At 38.8% G+C, this 10,570-nt stretch overlaps 2 protein-coding genes and 1 long non-coding RNA gene across 4 annotated transcripts in view; 1 reads left to right on the top strand and 2 right to left on the bottom strand.

The window, feature by feature from the left end:
- Nucleotides 1-3,315, top strand: part of LOC107731489 (uncharacterized) — a 17,303-nt gene extending 13,988 nt beyond the window's left edge. The window contains exon 3 of the long non-coding RNA XR_001638778.1: nt 3,293-3,315. This is a non-coding gene — a long non-coding RNA (uncharacterized LOC107731489). The remainder of the gene's footprint in view (nt 1-3,292) is intronic.
- LOC107731488 (cysteine-rich with EGF-like domain protein 1) overlaps nt 1-4,115 on the bottom strand; it is a 34,152-nt gene extending 30,037 nt beyond the window's left edge. The window contains exons 1-4 of the mRNA XM_016542585.1: nt 3,979-4,115; nt 2,002-2,124; nt 1,145-1,227; nt 884-994 (exon numbers count right to left, since the gene is read on the bottom strand). Of these exons, the coding sequence (XP_016398071.1) occupies nt 884-994; nt 1,145-1,227; nt 2,002-2,118 (311 nt within the window). The 5' untranslated portion in view covers nt 2,119-2,124; nt 3,979-4,115. The remainder of the gene's footprint in view (nt 1-883; nt 995-1,144; nt 1,228-2,001; nt 2,125-3,978) is intronic.
- Nucleotides 4,116-5,470: 1,355 nt separating this feature from the next.
- The window catches only part of LOC107731490 (interleukin-17 receptor C-like), a 14,434-nt gene continuing 9,334 nt past the window's right edge, over nt 5,471-10,570 (bottom strand). For both annotated transcript variants that reach the window (XM_016542588.1, XM_016542587.1), the window contains exons 10-16: nt 10,093-10,144; nt 9,494-9,717; nt 9,239-9,292; nt 9,097-9,148; nt 8,868-8,963; nt 6,337-6,375; nt 5,471-6,258 (exon numbers count right to left, since the gene is read on the bottom strand). In XM_016542588.1, the coding sequence (XP_016398074.1) occupies nt 5,537-6,258; nt 6,337-6,375; nt 8,868-8,963; nt 9,097-9,148; nt 9,239-9,292; nt 9,494-9,717; nt 10,093-10,144 (1,239 nt within the window). In that variant the 3' untranslated portion in view covers nt 5,471-5,536. The remainder of the gene's footprint in view (nt 6,259-6,336; nt 6,376-8,867; nt 8,964-9,096; nt 9,149-9,238; nt 9,293-9,493; nt 9,718-10,092; nt 10,145-10,570) is intronic.

The following is a 10,570-nucleotide window of genomic DNA, read 5'->3' on the forward strand; positions in this document are numbered from 1 at the left end:
TTTATGCTAAAAAAGTGCATATAGCTGCTAATTGTATTTGTTGTTTGTTGATTTTCAAATATAAAACTTATTGAAATGTTTTCAGTGTGAATCAGTTCTTTTTGAACATTTTCATCTAATTTTAACAAAACCGTGATAATATTGATAATCGTGATAACTTTGGTCACTATAATCGTGATATGAAATTGTCATACCGTTACATCCCTACTTAGTATACCTCTGCCAAAAATAAAAGTTGTTCAATTTTCATTTGATAACATTTTAAAACATTAATTAAAATGTTTAAGTGTGATATAGATATACATAAGGTGTATAGCTTTATTTTTTTATTATTTTTTAAATGAGATTTAAGCCTATTTATTATTTTTTTCAGAAGGGAGACTTCAATACTTTCATTAAAATGTTTCAAGTTTGTTGTAATAAAGGATTTGTTCACTCAAATAACTTGTTCTTATTCTTTTAAGAGTCATTGTTACTGATAAAAATTACTGTTTAATATATACCGTGATACCGTGAAACTGTGATATTTTCTGAGACAATTATCATACTGTGAAAATCTCATACCGTTACAACCCTAGTAGGAAATTTACAAAATATCTTCATGGAACATGATCTTTACTTAATATTAGGGATGGAACGATTACCGGTTTCACGATAAATCACGATAAAATGCCCTGACGGTTAGTATTATCGTTTAAAATAGAATTATCATCAAAACCACAAGAAAAAATTTATAATTTTGACCCATACAATGTATTGTTGGATATTGCTACAGATATAACCGTGCGACTTATGACTGGTTTTGTGGTCCAGGGTCACAAATGTAAAAAAAAAAAAACACACAAAAAATGTAAATCACCATTAAACAAAAGAAGACAGGCACCTGTGAAACCACCATGTCTCCACCTGGTCCTCTATCTGCTCCAGCAGTCTGTTGCAGTCAAAGTCAGACTTGTCACACACAGCCTCTACGATCTCTAACAGACGCGTTTCACTGCGTGCACACACACACACACACACACACACACACACAAAAAAGGCTTTGAAACAAAGGCTGCAGACCAAACATTAAGATCACATATATGAGGATGACGATCCTCTGTTCTGTAATAACGCTGCGAGTCGGATCAGTACAGATGTTTACCTGCGTGCATATTTTGCCAGTTTCTCCTCTTCCCAAGCCGTGTTCCCTCCTCCGAAATTCTTATTGGCGGTTCGCTCCAAACCCTAATGAAACAAGCACCATCATCTGAACTCAACCCTACAACATTCTTGTCAACATATAAAACCTTAACACTAGGTTTAGAGAATGATGCATAAATTACACAACGGTGTATATTCACAATATATTTGCAAAGATTTTACAGGTCAAATTGAACAAGACTGTGATTTTGATGATTAGATTAGTTTCATAGCTCTTCCTTGTCTCAGGACTCACAAGTATGACAGTAAGTTTTCTGTTATTTTTGGGACTTTTATATTAAGATGTTATATTGAAATAATTTTAAATGTTGTTTATTATTATGTTTTGTTATATGTGTATATAAAAGAACATGTTCATATAAAACAAAAAGATAGATGTCTGCACATTTACTATTAATTAAATAGATTTTTAAATTGGCAAAAATTGCAGCTCTAGAATGTTTATTTACAAAAAAAGGATGGGGACTGTGCCTGATGAAGACCCGACTGGTTGAAACACTGCACTGACTCTTGTGAATCTTTTTCATGTGTGTTTTTTATTTTTATTTTATATTTTGTTTTTGTTTCCTCATATAAATGGACCCTGTTGAAATATGCTGAGCATATGCTGGTTAGGTATGTTTTGAAGCATGGCTGCTGGTTTGAGCTGGTTTAAGCTGGTCCTGAGCAGACGCTAGTTGCTTAGGACCAGCTTAAACCAGTTTTTCAACAGGGGAAGCTGACTGAATATCCTATTTCACTCTAAGTTAGAAAATGATATCAGAATGAGCAGTAGCTATTGAATGAGATCACCCAGACCTTGATGAAGCTGTCTGTGAGTCTGCGGCAGGTCTGACAGGGCGCCGTCCTCACCGTCCCCACAGACAGGAGCGAGCAGAGCACCAGCGCAGACACGAGCGGCCACGACCAGCACATCCCGTCCTGCACAGCACACACGGCCATCAGCGTCCATATCACTCAGACCGCACACACCAGCCCAGAACCACTCATCTCACTGCCACGCCTCACCTTTTCTAATGCATTACAGACCAGCCCAGGATACTCTCAGCCAATCAATTACTACTACGTACCATTACTGTAGTTTATGATTACTGGATAAGGATTTTGACAAACCATTTTATAAAGAAATTTTGTGCTAAACTAGAAAAAATTACATTCGAACGGAATATTTCTGATATATGCTACAAATGTAAACAAGAGAAGGAAAAAGAGAAAAAGAGAAGGGAACTTTATTCCATTGTATGTGGGAGTGCACTAACGTTAATTGTTTTTGGGTTAAAATATTGAATATTGTAAGAATATTGTTATTGCTGTATTTTTATTTTTTAAGCGTATTGAGTTATCTTTGAGTTTATTTATGTTTTTTTTTTTCAGTTATAATGAAAAATTTAACTGTTGTCTTAACCTCTATGACAATGTTTGAAAATAAAATTGTTGTTCAAAAAAAAAAAAAAAAAAACAGAGAAATTTTCCAAAAACTATTTCCAATAGCTGTTGGAAAAATAGTATAGGTATAGTTGCATAATTTATTGTTATTATAATAGTAAGTACATGCAACATGAGTAACAAGGACACCTTCAAATAAAGTGTTGCCAAATCTTTAAATTCCACAATATTTCCCAATGGTTCACGACTGTGGGAATCCTGTGTGATATATGAAATATGATGAAACATTGTGTTTTACTTTTCACTTTCACTGTTATGTTGACAATATTATTTGTAAAAAATAAAAAGGGTATGAAGTTATATTAAAAATGCAAAACAGAAACATTTTCACTCGTGATAGCTAGGGTTGGGAATCGAAAATCAATTCCAATTCCAGAATCGGATACTAAAGGTCAGGAATCGGACACTTGTTGTAAATTAAAATTTCAATTCCACTTATCAATTCCTGTGTGGGCATCTTTTAATTTTAGCTGCCGAAAAGTGGCTGTTAAAAATGTATTTGTATTTGAATCATTCATTTAAAAGATTCATTAAGAGTCACTAAATCATTCCATTCATAAATTCCATGAGATTTTGTTTAGTTTTCTTATATTTTTTTCTTCAGAATTGTGAGAGAACTACAACCTCCATTTAAAAAAATCAGTTTTAAAAAAATCTCAATTTATTCATAATCGTGCAGCTCTATTTTGCACACAAACAGCTCTTAATCGAGTCCAGTTTTTATGAAGCCGCTGATTTTTTTTATGGTATTCAGCAGCAATTAAATGTTTTTTCAAAAAGAGACACAAAATAAATATGTTTGATATCTAAATGTTTTTTGACTTTTTTTTAAACCACCTTGGAATCGAAACTGGGAATCGATCAGATTCAAACTATACCCAACCCTAGTGATAGCAGAATCGTGGACCTGACTGTAAAGCTGTGTTGTGCTCTTATGTGCCAGTCTCAACAGCATCCTCAAGCACTGAAGCATCAGTTCCTCTTCCGGTGTGGTATTTGTTTATGGGCTGAACTGCTCTGAGATGTGATGCTGATGCTGCTGTGTGTAGGCCAGATCAAAGATGCCCAATAGCGTCTGCAGTGACTGACTGACTGACTGACTGACTGACTGCTGGACTTCATATGTTCACGCAACATTACAGCTCTAGTCTTAAAATAAACGCCGTCATTCATAGCGTTGCTCATCTACACTAGATTCGTTAAATTGCAACAACGTTTCTACGGCGCTGGCTGTGACGCGACGCTGCACCGAAACATTGTTTCATTCACAAGCTTTTATTTGATCATTACCTAAGCCGAAGTGCGATTATTTTTGTTCCGTATACTCACTTTGTAAGACTGCGTTTGGGCGGCGAGCAGCTTCCAAATCCTTTCGACAGAAACACGTCTTCGAGGAGCAGTTATAATGTCTCTGCATTAAACATCTCCAGCGCTCGCTCTTCTAGCTCATTCTGTGTGTGCTCTGCGGCTGATCTCTCAAGTCCCGCCTTCCGTGTGTAAACGGCCAATCCTTATCAAGGAAGGATTCTGATGCGCCAATCACAGACCGCCGTGTGCCAAAATGAAAGTCGTGGATCACGTTTCGTCATCGCCCAGGCCATGCCAGAATAACATTTTATTTAACCTTACGGCGATTTTTTTTTTCATTAATCAACAAAAGTATATTTTATTATTATTATTTTATTTTTATTTTTATTTTTGCTAAACACATCATGCGTACTGGCACACAATGGACTGACTTGTTAATATATAACAAGTCCATTGTGTGTCAGTTTGCATGATTGTATCTCTTCACATAACTTAAAATACAATTTTAACGCACTTCATGCCATGTAATTAAAAAAATCCCAAGTTGTTGAACATTATTATACAATTAAACCAATAGGGGGGACTGGGACTAGTTGGGACTAGTCACAATTTTTACTGTATAGGCACACAACTTGAAGCCACAAATATAAATAAATAAAAATAAAAATTGACAAAAGACAAATCATTCATGTAACCGTACACCTGACTCAAAAGCTTACAGTTACATCTTATATGAGAGATATAGCTTTGTGCCTCCTCTATACTCCAAAAGGCACGGCAATTTAATTGTGCACTAGTCAGAGGAAAAAAGTGACTCCTCTCACAATTTTGACCTTTTTTTCATTTGTCTTTGGAGTTCTGTCATGTTGTGTGTGTCTTCATTTTTTCAAGAGGGAGTCCAGCGTGTGGTTCCTTGTGTAAAACAAGCTCTGGTCCATCCAGCAGACTCTATTCTGAGCTTGAGATAAGGTATATGTTTACATAATTATATACATTTTTACATCAATGCCAGACTGAGTTCATTTAGACCTGGGCAGTTTCTGAAATCGCCTCCTAGGCTATGCAGTTCAGTAAATGTTCTGCACAGTCTATTTTAGATGAACACCATCCAGTATGTACACGTGGGTCACACGGTGTCTTCCTGTCTAAAGGTGTGTCACATTAGCAAAATTTAGACAAGATTTCATGGGTGAAAAAGCTCCATCGTCTATTGTCAATAGTGATATATGAAGCACAGCTCACACATAAGTCACTTTCAAACCAAGCAGCGTTCTGTCGGTGAAGGAGCTGAATCCACACGATCAACATGAAAATGCTAAATTTCAGATCACATGGACTCATTTTGAAATGACTGGATTTCACCTGTGCAATTTCACTGAGCCACACTACATGTGAGCACACATTAAGGGACGAGTCCACTAAAAATGTGCTGAAAATATCCTCCCCCTCAGTCCGTCCAAGATTAGGATGAGTTTGTTTCTTCATCAGGTTTGTAGAAATGTAGCATTGCGGTGTTTTTATCAGTTTATTCTGGTTCCTGACCTGATGCTGTTTAACCAGAGGTCTGGCTAAGACTAGTTTAGACCCAGCCTTCAGTGCGTGTTTTGGTGAGGAGAGCAGGGCTCGACTGGTCTGCCTGTAGCGGGACAGTTTCCCAGGCTTCCTCCGCCCCAGGCTCTACAGAGTCCTGAGGGAGCCCTCGGAGCGAGCGTGACACTGCTCTGGACGCCACCGCTCGCACCCAGTGCTCTGACACCCTCTGTCTCTTACCAGCCCCTCGCCTCAGCTCCATTATGAAGTCCAGACTCTGAGAAGGCAGGCTGAACAAAGGCAGCTCCCTGAAGAACTCCGGCAGGGCCTTCGCAGGGCTCTGCCCATCAAACCGGACCAGGATGAACCGCTCTCCGGCTCGACCCAGCAGATAGTCGGCCAGAATGCAGCTCAGCGATGCGTCGAAGACCTCGGAGCACGTCAGTGACTGGACACCCCTGTTTACCCACCTCTTCCTTTCTTCTTCCGGTTTCCGCTGGGCAACTCGACAGCCCCATTCCTCGGCCCACTCGCAGGCTGCCTGGGTCAGGACCAGCACCGCCTTGCCCCCGCACTGCTGAACCCGGTCCAGACAGGAGTGCAGCCAGGGCACGGGCCCCAGGGCGCTGATCTCCGAGCGGCTCCACAGGTCCAGAGAGACGCTGAAGCCCACGGCGCACAGACTGGAGCACTGGCGGCACACCAGCTCAGCGACGGCGCAGTCCGCATTGGGAGGACACACCAGCAGCACCTCCACGCCCCCCGCCACAGCTGAAAACACATGACCGTCACTCACAACAACTACAGGAACACACCAGCATGAGAGCTGAGAGCAAGAAGGAAACTCACGCTTCACATCATCCACCTTCAGCCATCTGAACACGCAGCCTGTTAAGAGAGAAGGGTTATTAGCACTTCAGCTCACAAAGATACACGTTTTACACAAAAATCACAATTGCAGCAAAAATCGAAATTGTATTGCGTAATCAGCGTTGTTTACGTCCGGTGTTGGGTAAGTTACTTTCAAAAAGTAATTAATTACTAATTACATCATCAATATTGTATTTAAATTACTTTTCTAATTACTCTGTCTGAAAAGTTATTTAGTTACTCAATAAGTAACTTAATTATTTAAATTGTTAATTTTAGTTAAAATCCCTATAAACATTAAAGCAGAGACAATAGAAATTGAACTCTTTATTCTTTCAATTTGAGTCAAACGTGGAATAGTTTAGCCTTTATTTTGAAAACAAATGTAATACTTAAACATTTTAACAAAAAAATTTAACCTTCTTTGGTTAATAAATAGAATTACTATGCAAAATATCTGAATGATTTTCAAAGCAATGAGTACCATATTTCATACATGTACAGTTACAGAAATGATCTCCTCCGCTGAATGAAGCCCATATTCGTTTTCGATTTGAGTTGGTTCATTTAAAAGTAGACACCTCAAGCTTTCTATATCTCTCATGGCTGTGTGTGTCAAGCATTCACTGAGTTTCGGTACATTTTTGTGACGCGTTGCAGATAGAAGTTCACGGAGACAGAGACGGCAGAAAGCCCACCCTGTTTGTTTTCTTTATTTTACAAAAGCACAATGTTTTGTTGTTATGTAACGCAAGTACTTTAGAAGTAACTGTAATTAAATTACATAAAAATGAGCAGTAATCCCTACTTTACTTTTTCAGTGGATAAGTAATTTAATTACAGTAACACCCAACACTGTTTACATCAAAGACTATAGGTATACAAAGACGGTTCACTCCTATACTTACGAATGGGAGAAACTGCAACGCTCAATATTGCGGAATAGTCCCGCCTACTAAATGAAAGAGCCAATCGCTGATTGGTAAAGTCATTGCATCACTGCAGCAGCCGTTAGAAGCTCCGGTTCCCATAGAAACCTGAGGCTAGAGCAGCCGATGCGCATGCGCAGTCATAATTGGCTTGTCTAGCCTAAAAAATAAGCTTTTCTAACGCTATTTGAGCATAAGCAACAACATTCATGGGGCAGTTCATTTCAGATTTTGTTGCTGATTTGAAATATGTAATTAAATTGTGAGTTCACAAGGCAGTTTTTTATCTATCTAGTCATTTAGATAGGACTTGGTCTTGTTTGAGCTGCCCGGAGGCGTTGCAAATACGGCCGCCGAGTGAACGGACTTTCCTTGAAATGGACTTTGTTTACGTTCAGTAGACAGCGCGCACATACTGAACGTAAACAACGATGATTACGTTGATTACGTTCTGGGTACGCTCCAAAATGGCGGAAGACGGTAACTCGGGGAGAAGAACTGTTGAATAAATTATGTTATTATTGTTTTCTTTTGCGCACAAAAAGTATTCTTGTTGCTTCGTAAAATAACGGTTGAACCCCTGATGTCACATGGATTATTTTTTACCAATGTCCTTACTACGTTTACTATGTGCCTTGATCGTGTTAGGATCCTTGCTGTCTATGGAGGGTCAGAGAGCTCTCAGATTTCATCAAAAATATCTTAATTTGTGTTCTGAAGATGAACGAAGGTCTTACAGGTTTGGAACGACATGAGGGTGACTAATTAATGACAGAATTTTCATTTTTGGGTGAACTAACCCTTTCAGCTCACAAAGATACACGTTTTACACAAAAATCACAATTGCAGCAAAAATCTAAATTGTATTGCCAAATTTGGGGTTCATATAATCAGAACTTTCAGAATCTGAAATAGGATTGGCTTCATTCCGATTGAGGAAAATCAGTGCATGTAAAGATACCTATTGAGGACTGATTAATTGACTGTTGTCCCAACCACTGACTTCCTAGGAGTGCTAGGTTCATGTCTCTCATGTCACGCTCTCATTCTTCTCACATAATTTCAGGTCAAATCAGCATTTATTGTGGCCATGTAATAATACATAAGTGTGCTTTCTTGCCATGCCATAATGACCAGCTGACCTTACAACAGCACATATTTTCCACCATATGCCACTGTTTTCCACACGCATATGAATTCATAGCTTTAATGGGGTTAAATTATAGTTGCACCATTTCAGCTATTATTGCAGCTAATATTATTATTTTAATATGAGAGAAGTCTCTTGTGCTCACCAAGGTTGCATTTATTTGATCAAAAATACAGTATAAACAGTAATATAGTGAAACATTATTAGAATTTAAAACAGCTGTTTTCTATGTGAATATCTGTTAAACTGTAATTTATTTCTGTGATGCGCAGCTGTATTTTCAGCATCATTACTCCAGTCTTCAGTGTCACATGATCTTCAGAAATCATTCTAATATGCTGATTTGCTGCTCAAGAAACATTTCTGATTATTATCAGTGTTGAAAATAGTTGTGCTGCTTCATGTTTTTGTGTAATCTGTGTTATACTCACTCTTCAGTGTCCCCTGCACTGCATAGGCTGCCAGCACCGACAGACACACTAGCAGCGCACACAGCACCAGCGGGACGCTCCAGTGATCCCTCTCCCCTGCAACAGTCAAACAATGAGCTGTTATTAAATCGCTGTCTGTTTCATCTGCAATGCATTATGTTGCAGTACTGAAGTACTATGGCACATTAAAACTGCTCTCTAATCAGAACTAATGGATGTGAGTTCTTGCCTTCAAAAGGACATACTGGTCCCAGGTAACCATCCATTCCTGCCACTTTAACCTGGACAAGAGACACAATGCTGCCAGTCCCCCAAAACACACAGGTATGTCAGAAATAGACTGCAAATGTGATCAAATACGTATTAGGTACCTGCATACACAATGAAGGATGACGATCCACTAGTAAAAACTCTCCTTCTAACTGCTGCAACAGATGAAAGAAAAAGTAAGTATCAGAGAAGTAAACAGTTTTCTCTAACTTATACTGTAAGTGAAGCCTCACTATTATTATTGCTTACAGTTCTTGTTCTTATGATTTTAATGGACCCCTAACCCGGAATATTAAACTTCACCATCATGTAACTGGTCCCATTCCATATTTGACATCTCAAGAACATGTTCGCACCCAGTGTCTGTGGTCGGTCTCCTTCCAGCTGTCGTTCAGCCGGGTGTGGACATGAGATCTGCTGTTGACCGCGTGGCAGCGGCTGTCCAGTCCTGAGCCCTTCCTACACAACCACAGCTGAGCCTCCAGCCTGCAGGGGGCGCTGAGGCTCCAGACCAGAGCTGGCTGCTTGTGACGAGTTTTATTCTCTGCCAAAGACATGGACACGCTGGAGCCTGAGACAGCTGAGAACGAAACCAGAACCAGACACTCATGATGTTACAGTGTTTGCAGTGGCTGCATTGTTATTTACTGAGCTGACGCTCTATGGACAGCATCTGTAGCATGCACGATTATCGAAGAATATCATTTCAATGCTTTCTTCAGTTTGTCAAAACAAACAAAAGTCCCAATTATAGTATATGAAGCTTACAGTGGAAATCTACAGAGCCTGTGGAATGGAGGTTTTAAAGTGAAATGTGAAATGTGAAATGCTGTATTCTCTTTGGTTCAACGTGAAAAGAGTGTGCCCACTAGAAAGCCACTTCCAGCCTGTAAACTCTTTGATTCTATCAAGGTGTGGCTAAATATTCTGAATATTTTTAAATGCCATACTGTACCTGTTTCGTTCAAAAATGGGCAATACTCTCTTCGGAGAAATTGTCCCCAAATCTATGCAAAAGTAGAAACAGAATAAGCATCAGTTAAAAAGCAAGAAAAACTGCAAAAAGAATAACATTACTAGCTAATATTTATTTCGTGGTAGACAGTTTTTTTAACATAATTTTCACGTTCTAATATAAACATCGCTGTATTAGCTTTCAGCCTTCGGTCAATATAACTTATATAACACATTTATTCTGTATGTTTGCATGCAATAATTTAATATATGATGTTTTTCTATTTATTTGTTTAAAGGGGTCATATGATGCAATTTCAAGTTTTCCTTTCTCTTTGGAGTGTTACAAGCTCTTGGTGCATAAAGAAGATCTGTAAAGTTGCAAAGACTAAAGTCTCAAATCCAAAGAGATATTCTTTATAAAAGTTAAGAGTCAGCCACACCTACCTAAAACGCCTCGTTCTAACACGCCCCCACAT

This window comes from Sinocyclocheilus rhinocerous, unplaced genomic scaffold (genome assembly GCF_001515625.1).
Source record: "Sinocyclocheilus rhinocerous isolate Xijiao unplaced genomic scaffold, SAMN03320098_v1.1 scaffold1811, whole genome shotgun sequence".
NCBI lineage: Eukaryota > Metazoa > Chordata > Actinopteri > Cypriniformes > Cyprinidae > Sinocyclocheilus > Sinocyclocheilus rhinocerous.